The 19731-nt window shown below is 37.9% G+C and overlaps 1 protein-coding gene across 1 annotated transcript in view; it reads left to right on the top strand.

The window, feature by feature from the left end:
• LOC116893131 (ATP-binding cassette sub-family A member 3-like) overlaps window positions 1–19731 on the top strand; it is a 90820-nt gene that overhangs the window by 41900 nt on the left and 29189 nt on the right. The window contains exons 17-20 of the mRNA XM_032895062.1: window positions 5349–5397; window positions 6827–7124; window positions 14883–15135; window positions 15265–15469. Of these exons, the coding sequence (XP_032750953.1) occupies window positions 5349–5397; window positions 6827–7124; window positions 14883–15135; window positions 15265–15469 (805 nt within the window). The remainder of the gene's footprint in view (window positions 1–5348; window positions 5398–6826; window positions 7125–14882; window positions 15136–15264; window positions 15470–19731) is intronic.

Below are 19731 nucleotides of genomic sequence, written 5' to 3'. Positions count from 1 at the left end.
AGGTTATTTGTCTCCCCGACTAACTTTTTTGAGTTCTTTATATATAAGGCCTCTATCTGTTTATAGGATTGGTAAAGATCTTTTTCCAATCTGTTGGTTGCCGTTTTGTCCACAACAGTGTCCTTTGCCTTGCTGGTAAAAGTTTTATGAGATCCCATTTGTCTTCTGATCATAATGCCATTGGTGTTTTGTTCAGAAATTTTTCCAGTGCCCATGTGTTCCAGATGCTTCCCTAGTTTTTCTTCTAATAGTTTGAGTGTGTCTGGTTTGATGTGGAGGTCCTTGATCCACTTGGACTTAAGCTTTGTACAGGGTGATAAGCATGGATCGATCTGCATTCTTCTACATGTTGACCTCCAGTTGAACCAGCACCATTTGCTAAAAATGCTATCTTTTTTCCATTGGATGGTTTGGGCTCCTTTGTCAAAAATCAAGTGACCATAGGTGTGTGGGTTCATTTCTGGGTCTTCAATTCTATTCCATTGGTCTATCTGTCTGTCTCTGTACCAATACCATGCAGTTTTTATCACAATTGCTCTGTAATACTGCTTGAGTTCAGGGATAGCGATTCCCCCAGAAGTCCTTTTATTGTTGAGCATAGTTTTAGCTATCCTGGGTTTTTTGTTATTCCAGATGAATTTGGAAATTGTTCTGTCTAACTCTTTGAAGAATTGGACTGGTATTTGTTGGGGATTGCATTGAATCATAGATCGCTTTTTGGCAGAATGGCCATTTTACTTTTTAATCCTGCCAATCCATGAGCATGGGAGATCTTCCATCTTCTGAGGTCTTTCAACAGAGTCTTGAAGTTCTTGTTGTATCTTTTAATGGTTTGGTTAAAGTCACACGAGGTACTTTATATTATTTGGATCTATTATGAAGGGTGTCATTTCCCTAATTTCTTTCTCGGCCTGTTTCTCTTTTGTGTAGAGGAAGGCTACTGATTTATTTGAGTTAATTTTATACCCAGCCACTTTGCTGAAGTTGTTTATCAGCTTTAGTAGTTCTCTGGGGAACTTTTGGGATCACGTAAATATATTATCATATCATCGGCAGATAGTGATATTTTGACTTCTTCTTTTCCCTGTATCCCTTGAGTTGTCTGATTGCTCTGGCTAGAACTTCAAGAACTATATTGAATAAGTAAGGAGAGAGTGGGCAGCCTTGTCTAGTCCCTGATTTTAGTGGGATTGCTTCCAGTTTCTCTCCATTTAGTTTAATGTTAGCAACTGGTTTGCTGTATATGGCTTTTACTATGTTTAGGTATAGGCTCCTATTCTTTCCAGGACTTTTTATCATGAAGTGTTGAATTTTGTCAAATGCTTTCTCAGCATCTAATGAAATGATCATGTGGTTTTGTTCTTTCAGTTTGTTTATAATGGATCACGTTGATGGTTTTTTCGTATATTAAACCATCCCTGCATGCCTGGATGAAGGATCATGTGGATGATTGTTTTGATGTGCTCTTGGATTAGGTTTGCCAAATTTTTGTTGAGTATTTTTATGTCGATGTTCATAAGGGAAATTGGTCTGAAGTTCTCTTTCTTTTGTTGGGTCTTTTTTATTGGTTTTAGGTATAAGAGTAATTATTGGTTTCATAGAAGGAGTTCGGGTAGTTCTCATCTGTTTTCAATTTGTGGAATAGTTTGGATAATATTGGTATGAGGTCTTCTATGAAGGTCTGATAAATTCTGCACTAAACCCGACCTACTGGGCTCTTTTTTTGGTTGGGAGACCTTAATGACTGCTTCTATTTCCTTAGGAGTTATGGGGTTGTTTAACTGGTTTATCTGTTCCTGATTTAACTTCGGTATAAATTGTCCATTTCACTGCAGATTTTCAAGTTTTGCTGAGTATAGGCTTTTTATAGTAAGATCTGATGATATTTTAATTTCCTCTGAATCTGTAGTTATGTCTCCCTTTTCATTTCTGATTTTGTTAATTTGGACACACTCTCTGTGTCCTCTCGTTAGTCTGGCTAAGGGTTTATCTATCTTGTTGATTTTCTCAAAGAACCAACTTTTGGTTCTGTTGATTCTTCTATGGTCCCTTTTTTGTTTCTACTTGGTTGATTTTGCTCTGGAGTTTGATTATTTCCTGCTTCTACTCCTCCCTGGGTGTATTTGTTCTTTTTGTTCTAGAGCTTTTGGGTGTGCTGTCATAGAGCAGGCACTCAGAGCTATGAGTTTTCCTCTTAGCACAGCTTTCATGGTGTCCTATAAGTTTGGGTATATTTTACCTTCATTTTCATTAAATTCAAAAGTTTTAATTTCTTTTTTTTATTTCTTCCTTGACCAGGTTACATTAGTAGAGCATTGTTCACCAATATGTGGGCATTCTTCCCTTATTGTTATTGAAGACCAGCTTTGTGGTGGTCCGACAGCACACATTTCTATCTTTCTGTACCTGTTGAGGCACAATTATATGGTCAATTTTGGAGAAAGTACCATGAGGAGCTGAGAAGAAGGTATATCCCTTTGCATTAGGGTAGAAACGTTCTATAAATATCCGTTAAGTCCATTTGGCTCATGACTTCTCTTAGTCTGTCTACGTCTGTTTAATTTCTGTTTCCATGATCTGTCCATTGATGAGAGTAGGTGTTGAAAGTTCCTACTATTATTGTGTGAGGTGCAATGTGTGTTTTGAGCTTTAGTAAGGTTTCTTTTTACGTATGTAGGTCCCTTGTATTTGGGGCATAGATATTTGGATTGAGTTCATCTTGGTGGATTTTTCCTTTGATAAATATAAAGTGTCCTTCCTTATCTTTTGATGACTTTTTAGTTGAAAATTGACTTTTATTTTGATATTAGAATCAGCTTGCTTCTTCACCATTTGCCTGGAAAGTTGTTTCCAGCCTTTCACTCTGAGTAGTGTCTGTCTTTTCTCACCTGTAGGCAGCAGAATGAAATCATCCAGTTTGTTAATCTATGTCTTTTTTTATTGGGGAAGGCCATTGATGTTGAGAGATGATAAGGAATAGTGATTATTGCTTCCTGTTATATTCATACGTGGATGTGTTATGTTTGTGTGCTTTTCTTCTCTTTGTTTTGTTGCCAAAACGATTAGTTTCTTGCCTCTTCTTGGGTATAGCTTGCCTCCTTATGTTGGGCTTTACCATTTATTATCCTTTGTAGTGCTGGATTTGTAGAAAGATATTGTGTAAATTTGGTTTTGTCATGGAATATCTTGGTTTCTCCATCTATGTTAATTGAGAGTTTTGCAGGATACAGTAGCCTGGGCTGGCATTTGTGTTCTCTTAGGGTCTGTATGACATCAGTCCAGGATCTTCTGGCCTTCATAGTTTCTGGCTAAAAGTCTGGTGATTCTGATAGGTCTGCCTTTATATATTCGCTTGACCTTTTTCCCTTACTGCTTTTAATATTCTTTTTTCTTTATTTTGTGCCTAGAATGTTTTTTCTGGTCCAATCTGTATTTGAGTTCTGTAGGCTTTTGTGCGTCGGTGGGTATCTCTTTTTTTTAGGTTAGGGAATTTTTCTTCTATGATTTTGTTGAAGATATGTACTGGTCCTTTGAGCTGGGAGTCTTCACTCTCTTCTATACCTATTATCCTTAGGTTTGATCTTCTCATTGAGTCCTGGATTTCCTGTATGTTTTGGACCAGTAGCTTTTTCCAATTTACATTATCTTTGACAGTTGAGTCAATGATTTCTATGGAATCTTCTGCTTCTGAGATTCTCTCTTCCATCTCTTGTATTCTGTTGGTAAAGCTTGTATCTACAGCTCCTTGTCTCTTCTTTTGGTTTTCTATATCCAGGGTTGTTTCCATGTGTTCTTTCTTGATTGCTTCTATTTCCATTTTAATTCCTTCCACTGTTTGATTGCATTTTCTTTTAATTCTTTTCAGGGATTTTGTGTCAGAATTCTTTCATGCATTTTTGCGATTCCTCTCCTGTAGGCTTCTACTTGTTCTCTAAGGAGTTCATCATGTCTTTCTTGAAGTTCTCCAGCATCATGGTCAAATATGATTTTGAATCTAGTTTTTCTGGTGTGTTTGGATATTCCATGTTTTTTTGATGGGAGAATTGGGTCTCGATGGTTCATGTAGTCTTGGTTTTCTGTTGCTTGGGTTCTCACAGGATAAATTATCTCTAAGTGTTATTTGTATTTGACAGTGGCTAAACTGTCCTACCTGTGTGTCAGGAGTGCTTTGTTTTCCTCTTTCAGTCAGTTATGGGGACAGAGGTTCTGCTTTTCAGGCGTCAGTTTTCCTTTCTGGTCTTCAGCTGTTCCTGTGGACCTGTGCCTTGAACCAGGCAGGTCACTTGCAAAAAGTTGGTCTTACCTGTGGCCCCGAGGCCTCAAGTTTCATGGGTTCTGCTTACCAGGCTTCAGCTGCAACCAGGAAGATCTCACGCCGCCTCTTCCGGGAGCCTCCTCCAGTACCAGGGTTCCAGATGGCCTCCGGTGTTTTCTTAATCAGCAATGTGTGTAGAGACAGTCTCTTCTGGTTTCAGGCGTGTCTGCCTCTCTGAAGGTTTAGCTCTCCTCCCATATTTGGGGTGCAGAGAACTGTTTACCCGGTCTGTTTCCTTCAGGTTCCGGCGGTGTCTCAGGCAGGGCTCCTGCTGCTCCTGGGCCCCATAGCATCTTCTTAGACTGTGGCTCCTGTTTTTCTGTATAGCATCTTTCCTTTATATTCACACTTGTGTGTGCGTTTGCACACACACATTCCCACACAGAGCCATGAACCAAGGAGGACAAATTAACCACGTATTCATTTGCTTTGTAAAGTAATCTGTATACTTATTTAGTGTAGAAAATTTAGAAAAACATATTCGACTTCTATAGAGTTAGAAACACTATAAAATAAAATTGCAATTACCACTATAATTTTGTAAAATGTAGGACATCTAATAACCATTTTATCCTAAAAACAAGAGTTACATTGTCTTGGAACCTTATTCATGTTAGTTGATTTTGGTCTCGGGGCTGGGGCTGTAGGTTAGTGGGTAAGCACTTTTCTTACACACAACAAAGTCTTGCATTCAATCTAGAGCACCAGAAAGTTTGCGGTGCTGGGGATCAAACCTCCAGGCCTCAGGCATACTGGGCAATGTCTTGACTGTTGGGATTCAGTTTCCCCACACCCACCTCCAAAGCATATTTCTTGTCATTAGTTTCACATAAAATCCATTAAAAGGTCTCTGTGCATGAAGAATTTAAAGGGCAGGAGTTAGGGAACGAATATTGTCATTAAAAGTTATTTTAACATATTTATAGCATATATAAAACAATCACTCTGACTCTGTGTGCATGTGTGAGTGAGTGCATGCATGCGTGTGTGTGTGTGTGTGTGTGTGTGTGTGTGTGTGTGTGTGTGTGTATAGAGTCAGTAATCCGGCAAATTTGAAGTTGAACACTGAGATTACTGGGAACTAATATCGGCATTAGAAGTTACTTTTTACCATACTCACACACGTCAATCCAGGTGTGGCTGAGACACAGAATCCCTTCTTCAGCCTGGGGCCGCTACCTCATCAGCTAACATCTGTGTTGTCCTCATTGATCTTCCGCACAGATTTTTGCACATGTGTGCAACAGAAACTCTTTGACCATGGGTTTATTTGTTCACTGAATTTTTCTCTTAGAAAAAAAGACAGGTCTTTTTAATTGCTTTCCCATGGGACTACATATGGGAGCTTGTGAAGACAATTCAGGTCATTGTTGCTATGGTTTTGTGTCTAGAATTTGCCCAGTGAAACTTGCTCTTCCTCAGGGGTTTATTTTTTGTTTCCAGAGCTGTCGATTTCCGAGCTAGATAAACTTTACCATACTAGATGGTTGCCTTTGGTCCATCTTCATCAGCTGAGCTAATTTTGCACAGATGAGGTCCAATTCTCTTAGAAACACTATTTTGTGAAGCAGAGTATTGTATATGGGCTAGAATTTGAACATAAACTCAAGATGGTTGCCCCTGTGTCAGATGGGAGGTGCCCTACCTTGTTACCTCCTCTCCATACTCTGTCTTTCCAGTTTCTTCCCCAAGTGTAAACATAAGACAAACTATGGGGCATTTCTGTTATTCTCCTGTTCTCCTTTCTTCTTTGAGGGTGAGGTCAGAGCTGGTGGGTCAATCCAGAAAAGATGATCACTGGGTTAAAATACTTCTTATTTTGTCATTCTAGAAATCTTACAAGCAGAAGCTCTGGACTTCCTGTCATGAGCATAATGAGAGGGAATGGCTTTCCCTCCAAATTGACCTTATTCTGGTTAAAGATAGCACGAGTGTGGTTTCTTTTATTAAGGAATACAGGTTGAGTAGGGATATTTTCCTACTTTGAATCATGGGATAAAAAGTGTTGGGAGAATAAAATAAATAAATGCATTTTAAAATTGCAACATGCTTAATATACTCTCCTTTGACTCTCAATCCCCCTTTCTAAAGATGTATGTGTTTAAAACAAAGGGTTTCATTATTCAACTGAAGAACAAGCCCACAGTCCACTACAAACTGCCCCCCAAACTTTGAAAAAAGTAGACAAAATTGTATATTCATGCACACTTCCAAATAGGTTATGTGAAAATATAGTGGGCTCGTTGCAATTTTAAACTAAATTCTTCTGTTCCCTGACATCCTGTAACCCTGTGGAGAGCACTGAGAGCTGGCTGTAGAAATTTGATGTGAACTATAATGTTGAAAGATGGTATTTAATACAGGAGAATGGATGTGGCGTTCTGCAAAGAGGCATAATGAGCAGGTCAATGGCAAGTCTCCTTCGGGGACTTTAGTAACACTGTAGTTAGGTGCCGGCAGCTTCCATCAAGGTGTGTGGCCGCTGTAATGCTGTCTTCTCTCCTCTTGCAGTGGCCTCTTTATATGCAGCAGTTCCGGGCCATGTTCATCAAAAGGGTGATGTTCTCTTGGCGCAACTGGAAACTGCTGCTGCTACAGTTGCTGGCACTTCAGGGTCTCACGTATGTTCTGATAAAAGGAATAGGCTTCTCAGTACCCAAAGAACCTGCCCGGGTGATGGATTTGGAGCAGTACGGCGAGACCACTGTCCCTTTCTCAGTTTCTGGAGATCCTCCTTTGACCAAGAAACTCACCAAAAATCTCGAGATCATGTTGAAAGATAAAAAACAAAAAGTTCATGAAGTGCAAGGTAAGTCTCTTACAAGCAGAGAAATAGTGTCTACAGACGAAGACCTGCTTACAGCAATTTGAAAGGAAGGTCTCAGCTGGAATGTTCAGCACTTCCTCTCCTCCCCTCTCCTCTCCTCTCCTCTCCTCTCCTCTCCTCTCCTCTTCTCCCTTTCCTTTTCTTCCCCCTCTTCTTTTATTTTGTAATCAATTATACAAAGTCAGCTAGTCTGAAAAGAATCATCCTTCAAGGCCATTATATTATATATTATTATTATTATTATTATTATTATTATTATTATTATTGGCAATGGGCGTACTCTGAATTGGGGGGTCATCCACCGTAATGAGGAGCAAAGATGAAGTGCTTAGGGAAGTTAAGACATTTAGAAGCAGGTGCGTATCAGGAAACTGGAAAAGGGAATATCTAAGGAAGACCTTAAGCCACGTGCTTTTCTAATGCTAGAGGTTATTTCCCTGCCCAGATGCAATCCACAAAAGTGAGAGAGCAGCTATGTTTCATCAAAAGATCCAAGTTCCTGAATACATAAGCTAAACATAGACAGGATGATGGAGAAAATAAATGACTCCACAGTAATAGTGGGAGATTTTAAAACTTTATTTTCAACAACAAACCTATCAGTGGATGGCATTTCAACACTAAGTGGTATATTTAACCAACACTGTAGATCACATGAGACGCCTATACCTACAGGAAACTGTCCAGCCAAGAATGATATAATTTATATTTTTGTCAACTACACAAGGATCATTATTCAAGATATATTATGTATAATATGGTTCAAAATAAGTCTTAATAAATTTAAAAATTGAAACTACTGAAATATCCTTTAAGATCTTGACAGAATAAAACTGGAAATCAGTACAAGCAAAAAAAAAAGTCACCAAATTTATACATATAGTATAAATAACATACTCTTAAGGGACTAGCAGGCCAAAGAATTTGTAAGGGAAATAAAATATCCAAATAAAAATAAAAATAATAACATCAAAATTTATCAGATATAGTGAAAAAAAATGCTAAGAGAAAAAAATTTAATTGAGAGAGAAAAGCTATTGATAAACCTAACCTTACATTTAAAAATGTTTTTTCCTAACCTTACATTTTAAGTAACCCGATAAAGAAAATGAGCCTTGTGATCAAAGGGAAGAAAGATTAATAGAAATTGAGCAAAGAGAAGCAGAACAGGAAAAGGACCACAAACCCAGAGCCCACTTCTTAGAAAAGACCCAATTTGGAACATTTTTAGATATGTTGAAAAGGAAAAAGGAAGGCTCAGTAGCTCGATGAGAACTTAAAGAAAGGGCATTTGTCCTATTTCATAGAAATAAAGATTACAAAGAGGGTCTATAGTAACCTGCATAGCCACATAAGATGTCCTGAATGAAATAAGCACATTGCAGTAATTCACATGCTACGAAGATTCAGCCATAAAAATACAAAGGCTTAGCAGATCTGTGAGTGATAAGAAGATTAAGCCGGCAACAAAAAGCTGCCCCTTAAAAAGCAATCCAAGACCAGATATCTCTACAAGGAGAAAAAGAAAAGGCCTCTGAGTACCAACCCTTTTCAAAATATCCCAAAACATTTGAAAACGAGAGAATAATTTATGAGGCCAGAATTTGTTCAATACCCAAACCGGGCAAAGATGTTATAAGGAAATAAAACTATGGACTGATGTCCCCGATGAGTACTGGCACAAAAAATCCCAATAAAACACTAGCAAACAACCGAGAGGCACATTTAGCAGAATTGCACTCCACAGTCAAACAGGTCTTGATTCTCGGAGTTAAACATCTTCCATAATGAGAAAGACTGGAAGCCAAGCTGTGAGTACTGCCGAGAAGTTTAGGCAGGAAAGGGAAATAGAAAGACACCCAGTTGGAGAATAGAGAAGTAAAACTATCTCCATTCAGACACGATCTTGCATGCAGAAACCCATGAACAGCACAGTCCTGCCTGCACACACTTTGTTAATAAAGGATTATGCTAAGACCGAGCTGTTTGCTTGTTTTTTGTTTTTATTCTTTGTGTAATCTAGATATTATTTATTTGCCAGATGAATAGTTGGCAGAGATGTTCTCCCATTCTGTAGGCAGTTCCTCCACTTAGTCAACACTCCCTCTGCAGCTCAGAAGTCTACGAGGTCTGTAAGATCCTACCCGTCAGGCATTGGATCTGCATTCTGAGCAACTGCAGTCCTAGTCAGGAAATCATTACCCACACCCATACCCACACCTTGAAGTATTTCTCTCCTACTCTTTCCTGTAACAGTTTCAGCATTTTAAGTCTTGCATTAACTTTAGAGTTACATTTTATGCAGGGTGAAAATAAGGATTTAGTTTCCTTCTCCTACATGTAGCTATGCCTTTCTCTTAAAGGAGGCTTTCTTCTCTCTAATTACTGTTTGGAGAACTTGTGTGGTAGCTGGGTGGTTGAGGTTGCATGGATTTATATGTAGAGACTGCACTACACTGACCTGCGTGTTTGTGTTTCTATATGTAGAACCAATATTACACTGATCGGTGTGTTTATGTTTGTGCCAGTACCCTGCCTTATTTCTGTTACTATAGTTCTGTGTTGCACCTTGAAATCAGCTAGGGTTGATGCCTCCAGATTATATTTTTTCTTTTTGTTTAATATCGCTTTGGCTTTCTGAGGTTTCCAAATGATTTGCCGTATGTTTCTCTGAAGAATGACATAGAAATTTGGGCCAGAACTTCAGGGAATCTCTAGATTGCTTTGGTAAGACAGTCATTTTTCCACACCATTGACTGTTCCAACCCATGAACAAGGGATAGTTAATATTAATTTTCAGTGGAGTAGGACCTGAAATCACTTCAGAGACAAGCACCCGGGCAAACCTGGGAGAGATTATGTAGCCTCTATGCGAGCGCCTGAGGGGTTGTGTTAAGTTAATCGAGTCATTCTAAAAGTATCTGACAGCATTTCCTGGGTGTGGGCCTTTGTTCAAGTGCCACAAAGGAGGTGCGTAACCTAACTGCAGCACTCATCCGTCTCCTGCTTGGTTGTGATGTCACCAATTGCGTCCACTTTGCCCTTCCCTCTATGGTGGACTGCCCTCAAACCGTGAGCTGGAATAAACTCATTTCCCCCTAGGTTACTTTCCTCAGGCTCCTTATTACAGCAGCAAGGAATAAGCAAAGCAGACATGTTTCTATCCAACAGTGTGTTTTGTTGAGTATTTTAGTTTTCCTTGAACGGGTCTTCCATTTCCTTGGTTAAATTAATGACACTATTCTGTAGTCAGTTGTGAGAGGATTATGTCCCAGTTCTCCTTCTGGGTGTGTTAGAAAACTGGCATTTAGGAAGTTTACTGTTTTGTGGTTATTTATTCAATGCTAACTTTAGATTTTCCCACTCTGCTAAGTACTCTGCTAAGAGTTTTCTGACGCATGTAGTTTTAGAAATGCACGCTTGCTCTGGCTAGGCTCTGGGACTAGCGTCCTCTCCCCTGCCGTCTGGTCAGCCTCCATGGTTAGCTAATGCTTTCCAGAGATCCCAGCTATGCTGCTGCCTGTATTCCCAAGAGCGCCACTTGTTCCTCCCTGCCTGGTGCCAGCAATGGCAGTCTCACCCAGCTCCCTTTAGCCACAAGGAAAGAAAAATACTAGAGACTTTTCTATTTTAAAACTGACTAGATACTTCCACAGCCCACTGCTGAGGCTACAAAGTATCAGCGCCCCCGAGAGTCCAACAAATCTCTAGCTTCCTATCGGCTCCACAGCCTGGTCCGAATCTCAAGACTCTCCAATTCCTTCTCTTCCTGTCTGGCCTGGAAATCCCGCCTTATCCCTTCGCCCAATGATTAATTTCTGCCGTTTTTTTTGACCCAATCAAGGGATGCTCCGCCTACAGTTTTCTGTCAAAGTCATTATTGTCTTTCATAACCTGTAAATAAGGACACTTATGAATACATTTCCATCTGTTTTCCTTTTATCTGTCTCATTGTTCTAGCTAAGACTTTCAGGACTTCTATTTAACAAGAATGAAGAACATTAACACCCTGGTCTTGTCCTTGATTTTAGAAAAAATACTTTGAGTTTTTGTCTATATAAATCTGTTTGTCCTGGTTATTTTTTTCCTCAACTTGACACAAGAGAGAGTAATCTGGGAAGAGGGACTCTCCATTGACTCTATCTTGCAATTTTCAATACACTTTATGTATATTTAGTGTTTTAAGTATCGCCCATGGAATTTCTTTTCCAGTCTTGTCCATCTGGTGTTCCATATGAATCTTGTACTTGAAATGACTTCTACTGCTCTTGATTTAGCAAATTTCCTGCTATAGTTGTATTGAAAATGTTTTCTATTCCTTAGGTATGAAGTTCTTCTTTTTCTGTGTCCACAATTTGTAGATTTGGTCTTTTTATGGTTTTTCAGTGATCACACATGTTTTGTTCCTACATTAAAAATTTACCAATGTCTTTAACTAAATGTATCTGTTCATCTACCCTTCCCTCACAGTCTGTCTTTACTGTGCTCTATTCTGTTGTTACAGTGTTTTATTAAATGTTTTATTTCTAGAATTTCATCTCATTCGTCTTCAGTGTTTTTAATTCTATTTCATATTTCTGTTGGCATCTTCATTTTAGTTATTTCTTCATGTTCTCTTGGAACATACTCAGATTTATTATTTTTAACTCTTTGTCGGTGGCTAATTTAGTTAATTAATCTAGAACTTTCTCATTTGTATCCATTGTTTTGGCATTGGTAGTTTTGGGGGAGATACATTACCTTAGATTTCAATGTTACTTGTGTTTCACATTGAGATTTGAGCATAAGAGGATTGATCACAGTTTGTTGCTGTTTTTAATCATCACTTTAAGTTTTAAATTCATTTTTTATTTAGGTTAGCTCTTTGACAAGTTCAGACATGTAATAGTAATGCCTACTGACTGCTCTGATGTCTTACCCATTCTCCTGTATCTCCATACTGCCCCACTGTGCTACCTTTTCCTTGTAATTCTCTTTTTCATGTTCATGTCTATTTAGAGAGAGGGGGAGAGAGGGAGAGAAAAAGAGAGAGAAGAGAGAGAGCACCCTACTGGATATAGCTAGGAACATCTATGTGCATCCAAGACACTGATCCTCTGTCACATACAGAGTTGACACAGTTTTTCTTCCACTCTCTGGCTGATCTTGTTTTAGTTTCCTTGAGCCCTTTAGTTTCTTGCAATCCTACTTTTTGATCAATAGTCTTATCTCCTGTGCTCCTGGAGTCCAGTGTAGAAAGCCTCTCCCTGTGTCCGTATGTTCAAGGCACCTATTACTTTATTCCCTAGCAGTTTTGGAGAACTGGATCTTATGAGGTCCTTAGTTCATTTAGAATTTTGTGCAAGGTGAAAGATAAGCATATTATCTCCTTTTCCTGTAGGTTGACACCCAGGATTTCCATGCCATTTGCTGAAGATGCTGCTTTTTCTTTAGTATATAGTTTTATCTTCTTTGTTAAAACCCATAGTGTGGGAACTGTTATCTGGATCTTCTATTCCATTCAACTGATGTATGTACCTTAATTTTTTCAGTACCATGCTGTTTTTACTACTATAGTTCTGTAGTATAATTTGAAATCAGGTGTGGTGATACTTATCACAATATTCTTTTTGTTCAGGATTGCTTTGGTTATCCTTGGTCTTTTGTGTTTCCATAGAAAGTTTAAGACTATTTTCCTCCATATCTGTGAATATTGACCCCAGAACTTTTATTGGGATTACATTGATACTGTAGATTGCTTTTGGTAGATTGTCCATTTTCACAATATTATTCTTCTGATTCATGAATATGGGAGATCTTTGGCTCTTCCCATTTTCTAGTGTCTTTTTCCTTGGTTAGGTTTATTCCTTTTTTTTGTTTTGTTTTTTACATGACTATTGTGAATGACATTTCATGATATCTTTTCAGGGTTTTTGTTTTTGTTCTTGTTTGTTTTTTTGTCATTGACGTATAGAAAGACTAATGATAATAATTTTCTATTTTACCACTTTGAAGCATTTATTAGCTCATAAATATTTGGTAGACTCTTTACAACTTCAAATATATAGAATCATTCCTCACATAGGGATACTTTGACCTTTTTCCAATTTTTATATCTTTCATTTGTTTCTCTTCTAACTAAAGCTTAAAGCTCTGTATTAACTAGAAATGGAGAAAGTAGGCAGCCTCTTTTGCTCCTGACCTTAATGAGAATTCTTTGAGGTTTTCTCTGTCTAGCACTCCATTGGCTACATGTTGTTACATATATCCCTCATTATATTTAGTATGCTTCCTTTACCTACTTCCATGATTTATGAAACTATGTTGGATTTTTGTAAAAATTCCTTTTCTGCATCGATTGTTACAATCATAATTTCTGTAGTTGTGTCTGTGATGAATTTATTTATGTATGTATAGACCAAGATAACTTAATTATGATGAATGATCTTTCAGATGCAGTCTTGGATCCAGCTTGACGGTATTTTGTTGAGAATCTTTGCAACTATGTTTATCAAAGAACTTGATCCATAATTTCATTTCTTTTGTTGTGTCTTGATTTGGTTTTCCTGTCAAGGTAACAGTAGATTCATAAAAAACAGTTTGCAAGCATTATTTCCTCCTTTTCTGTTTAATGGAATAGTTTGAGCAGTATTGGTAGTAGCTCTCTGGAGGTGTGATAAGAGTTCGGCAGTACACTGATACCATTTTGATCTTTTTTTTTTTTTTTTACATAGAGTTTTAATTACTACCTCAATCTCATTGTTGGTTATAAATATGTTTAAAGTGTTTATTTCATCCTGATTTAACTTTGTCAGGTTTTATGTATCTGAAAGTTCCTTTATTTTTTTTAAATTTTGAGTAGAACATGTGCTTTAAAACTGTTTATTTGATTTTCTGAATTTATTTGTATCTGTTGAAATGTCTCCTTTTCATTTCTAAGTTTAGTATTTTCACCTTTTCTTTTGTTCAGATAATTCTGGCTAATGTTTCTTCCAACCTCCTCCTTTTCCTTCTTTTCCTTCTCCCCTTTGTTTTTTTATAAATTAAAAATCTAAAACTTATTATTAGTTTTGGGGGCCATAGCAGTCTGATAAAAATATGAAACTTACTTGTGGAACTTTTTTTATTTTGGGTCTCTTTGGGCAGATATGTAATTCTTAATTTGTGTCTCCTTGGATTCATGGAATTTCTTTAAGTTCTTAAAAGTTTATAGCTTTTTGTTTAACCATTTGTTATAATTCTGATCTGTTCTGCTTTATCTTTCTACAAAAATAGGGCAAGAAAAGTAGTAGAGATTATTGAACTTAACTCCAATTTTTCTCTTCTTAAATAGTCATAATTCCAAGTAACTGTTTTTTCAGGTAGACTTATTTTATGTTTTTATTTAGTCTTCATATTCTATGAGCAATAGTTCGATTTTCTTTGAGTTAATTTATAAAAGCTAGAAGTAGGAGTTCTTACAAATATTTTTGTGTAGAAATAGAAGGTTTTGAAAGTGAGAAAGACATTTGAGAGTGTTAAGATCACTAGCCTGTGTGTTTTTTTTTTCTTCGAGAAATTGAGCTAGAAATCATAAAATCTATATGGCTAAGTGGTAGACTCCTTGAGGTGAATAGCCAAGATACATTGAGCCATCTTTGAAGCATCTAAGAGTGAAAATATATAAGACAAGTAGAACTATTGTTTTATTTCTCTTTAAAGCATGTAGGTAGTGCTCTTTGTTGCAGCTGAAAACATCAACACTCTGTGTCCTCATTCCAGGTGGTGTGCAGGACTACTTGCTCACAAACAAAGACTGCATTTACTCATGCATCGTTGCCTTCTCCCTTGATGTTACCAGAAAAGAAAAGACATTTACCTTTTGGTTTAACAATGAGGCATACCATGCATCACCATTATCTTTATCGATATTAGACAACATTATTTTTAAGTATCTCTCTGGCCCTGATGCCACCATTACTGTCTCCAACAAGCCTCAGCCCCAACCTTTCACCAAAGGCAAATCTGAAGAAAGGTAAGCTTTTGTTCAATGGGATACTTTAGACAGATTCTCTGTTTCTGTCTCACCATGCTTGTAGCAAAATGCTGCTGTTAGCAATTGGTGTTGTCTTTACACAATTGTTCTTTATTCATTCTTTGATAGAAGTGCAACAGGAATCCAGATAGTCTTTAACTTGCTTTTTGGGATGAGCATTTTCACCAGTGGCTTTTGCCTTATGACAGTGACTGAGAGAGTTAGTAAAGCGAAGCACATCCAGTTTGTGAGCGGTGTCTACACCTTGAATTTTTGGCTCTCTGCTCTGCTGTGGGATCTCATCATCCACTTCGTTGCCTGTGTCCTGTTGCTGGTGAGTTACGTGTATTGTCTTAAAGGCTGACTCTTAGATATCCTGGACATTTTCTACTTGTCTGACATTTACTAAAATCTACATCTTTCCAGAAAAGATAAAAATGGTTTGACTAATCGAATCAGAAAATAAATCTATTGTGGAATATTGCTCAAAGTAAAACAACAACAACAACAACAACAAAAAAAAAACAAACCTTTTAACTAAATTGTTCTCTGCTAAGAGCTAAGATAGCTAGCTAACTTCTGACATATTTGGCCAGTAATATGTACTGCCCTCAAAGCTTCGCTCTGTATGGAAGGATGTGCCAAACAGACTGGTGGATACTAAGAAATACTGCAGCTGCTTTCTTCTTCCCACTACTTCCCCATCTCCCCATGTGTTGTAATTCTGGATTATGCAAAAAAAAACAAAAACAAAACAAAAACAAAAATCCCCTTGTATTCATCTTTTGAAGCCTTTCTCTAGAAAATTTAAAATTCTGTCATGGGCCATTCAATTTTTAGTGTCTCTGGGTCTGTGTATCTCTGCGTGTACGTACTTGTGCAGGTATAATCATTTTGCTTTGAAGACCACAGGTGATAGAATAGATACCAAATAGATTTCGAATACACAGTCTTCAATAAGTAAGACCAGGAGAAAAAATTGGTCTGCTTCTGTTTGTTACTTTCTCTTGCTTTTCCTTGTCTGGTGCTCTCTCCACAGCTACATTTATGCCTTCTTTAAAGGTAAGTGAGCTTCCATAGTCAAAGTTAAAAACAAATCCATTTCTCTGTATAGTGATTGAACTATAATGTGCCATGGGTATTTGGTATCCTGTCTATTTGGTGTTATGCATGTTTCTTCTATCCCTTTGGGTGTCTCTTTCCTTAATTTTGTGACTTTTTTTTCTATGAACTTGTTGAAGATCTGGTCTATGCAGTTGAACTAGGATTCTGCTCCATCTATTGAAGATTTGGTATTTTCGTGCCCCCTCACCAATTTCTGTATATTCCTTTTGGGTATCCACCTAATTTTTTTTATATTCTTAGTATTTATGGTCTAATTCCCTTCTTTATCTTCTAGGCATGATATTCTTACCCCCTCCCCCTTACTTTGATCATTCTACTTGTAAGACTTTCCCTTGAGTTTTGTATTTGGGTTACTGAGGTTTTCAATTCCATTTTCATTTCAGCTTCTCTCCATATTCTCATCTCTTTACTGAATTCAGTTTTCAAACCCTGGCTAGTTCTCCTCATTTCATGTGGTCATATATTGTGTTTTCTTAGGTATCGATCATCTATTTATTGCTCTTCTCTTTAAGATTCATTGAATGTTTAGTCTTGTCTTCTTTAAATTTTTTGAATCTTTGAAGTTTATGATTGCCTTTAAGTTCTGTGTCCTGGAGTTCATCTAGGTAATTCTCATTGAAGACCATATTTATTCAATTGGTAGACTTGGGGGGGGGGAGTTCTTCTGTATTATTTGTTTTTGAAGTAAGACCTGAGCATGTGGACTTCTTTGGTTGACTGTATGTCTGATATAAGACTCTAAGCTTCTTCAAACCGGCCTGGCATACAGGCTGAATAGCCAAGGGGAGACCTGAGGGTCGGGCATAGCACAGGTAGGTGAGGCTTCAGAGAATTACTGACTGGCTGGGCTAGGCCTAGACATGGAATATGGCACAAGTAGTCTGGCATCCTGGTGACTCACCAGATGAGACCAATGCAGGGAATTTGTGAGTATAACCAAGCCTGGTGGTTGAAAATGACAGAGCTGATCTGACGGAGCAGCTGGGCAAGATATATAACCTGAGCTGGGTATGAATATTGGATAAGATGTAGGTAGGTGAGGGTTCGGGGACTGATTATGGGATGTTTAACCTGAGCAAGGCCTGGAGGTTAGATGTGTACAGACAGGCTATGGTTCAGCCGGGCTGATCAGACAAGACCAGGGAAAAGCCAGACAGATGAGACTTTGGTTGTCATATTTAGAATGTCATTCACAAATAGTATAATCTTGGCATTAATTCGTTCTTCAGGTTGACAACCTGAGCCTTACAACTGGAGTCAATTGATATCTATGTAGTTGGGTTAATATTGTCATGCTGTTCTATGTTCCTCTCATTTTACTTTGTTCCCCACTCAGTATGTGTTAAACCTTATTTTCCCATCTGTCCTAAAGATGAATGTGCATATGTGATTAACTACTATCATGTGAGCCATTGTCGCTCCATTTCTCTCACAGTTCCAAGGCCTCAGAACCTGTATGCCAGTCAAGTTCCCTCAGTGTGTTGCTCTACTGTGATCAAGCATTTTAATTTCTCACATTTACTTTTCATAAGAGATTCCCACTCGACATTCAGTTTTCACTTGGATCTGATGCGTGGATCTGTTGGTAGCTTCTCTATTGTATGTGGGGATAGATTTAGACTTTATCGTGGTATTAGAAATAAGCACGTTATAATATAAAAATTCACAATAAAATAGGAATATAATAATTGATTGTAAAGCCAGCTTTATTGTTTGAATTGGAATGTACAGAGGATTTTTTTTTACTAGAATCTCTTAAAATTAAGAATAATTGTCTAAATGATGGTCTGAGTCTTATTTGCCAAATATCAGATTGCTATTTCTCCACTTCCAGTTCTTATTAGAAATCGTAAAACAGGGCTCCAGTAATTTATTTCAAAATTGTGACTTAATTAACTTGTTATAGCACCTTTACATGCCTTAGTTTGGTATCTGGAACATGTTTAATTTCTGAGATGCCCCAAACATTTAATATTTGGTCTATGAAGGATTCACTGCTCCTCATATAATGGGGGAACTTCTAGATCATATTTATTTGTATAATGTTTGCCAAGGAGTGTGTGTAATTAATAGTCATAGAAAAGAGTCGTAAGTGCCACGTTAGATAAGACACAGCTTTAATAATGTTACTGTGTGAAATAGCTGGGAATGATGGTAGACATCTTTCATTCCTGCATATGGGCATCATAGACAGGCAAATCATTATTCATTCTAGGCCAGCCCGATCTACATAGTGAGTTCTAGGTGAGCCAATGGCTACATACTGAGAACTACCATCTAAAAACTAATTAATTAATTAAAAACCCAAACCAAAATAACAAATGACAACAACAAAAAACAACTACGAAACACTGTCTATTAAAATAGATTTGATAATACATTTGATGTATTAAATATGTGATTAAATATGTTTTATCAATTTTTACTTTACTCTTAGGTTACAGAAGATGTGCTGTAAGGCAATATTAATATAGTACTGTGGTATTTTTTCATATTTTAGATTTATTTAGTTTTTCCGGGTTTTTTTGTAAATAGGGTATTTCTTATTTACATTTCATATGTTATTCCCTTTCCTGGTTTCCTGTCCATCACCCCCTAACACTTTGCCCTCCCTTCTATAAGGGTGTTCCCCTCCCCCACCCCCCCCTTACCCTCCCCACCCGCCCCTCCTCAACAATCACATACACTGGGGCCCAACCTTGGCAAAACCAAGGGCTTCTCCTTCCATTGGTGCCCAGCAAGGTCATCCTCTGCTACATATGCAGTTTGAGCCATGGGTCAGTCCATGTATAGTCCGTGGGTAATGGTTTAGTCCCTGGAAACTCTGGTTGGTTGGCATTGTTGTTCTCATGGGGTTGCAAGCCCTTTCGGCTCTTTCAACTCTTTCTCTAATTCCTCTAACGGGGGTCCAGTTCTCAGTTCAGTGGGTTGCTGCTAGCATTTGCCTCTGTATTTGACATGTTCTGGCTGTATCTCTCAGGCGAGATCTATATCAGGTTCCTGTCAGCATGCACTTCTTAGCTTCATCCATCTTATCTAGTTTTGGTGGCTGTATATATGGACCACATGTAGGACAGTCTGGGAATGGCCGTTCCTTCAGTCTCTGCTCTAAATATTGCCTTCAAATCTCCTCCTATGGATATTTTTGTTCCCCTTTTTAAGGAGTGAAGAATCCACATTTTGGTCATCCTTCATGGTTTCATGTGGTCCTTGCATTGCATCTTGGGGAATTTGAGCATTTAGGCTAATATCCACTTATCAGTGAGTGCATACCATGTGTGTTTTTCTGTGATATGGTTACCTCACTCAGGATGATATTGTCCAGTTCCATCCATTTGCTATGAATTTCATAAAGTCATTGTTTTTGATACCTGAGTGTAGATGTACCACATTTTCTGTATCCATTCCTCTGTTGAAGGGCATCTGGGTTCTTTCCAGCTTCTGGCTATTATAAATGAGGCTGCTATGAAC

The sequence above is a fragment of the Rattus rattus genome, chromosome 2 (assembly GCF_011064425.1).
Source record: "Rattus rattus isolate New Zealand chromosome 2, Rrattus_CSIRO_v1, whole genome shotgun sequence".
NCBI classification, from domain to species: Eukaryota; Metazoa; Chordata; class Mammalia; order Rodentia; family Muridae; genus Rattus; species Rattus rattus.
The sequence above is the reverse complement of the archived record's forward strand: the minus strand, read 5'-3'. Positions and strand labels throughout refer to the sequence as shown.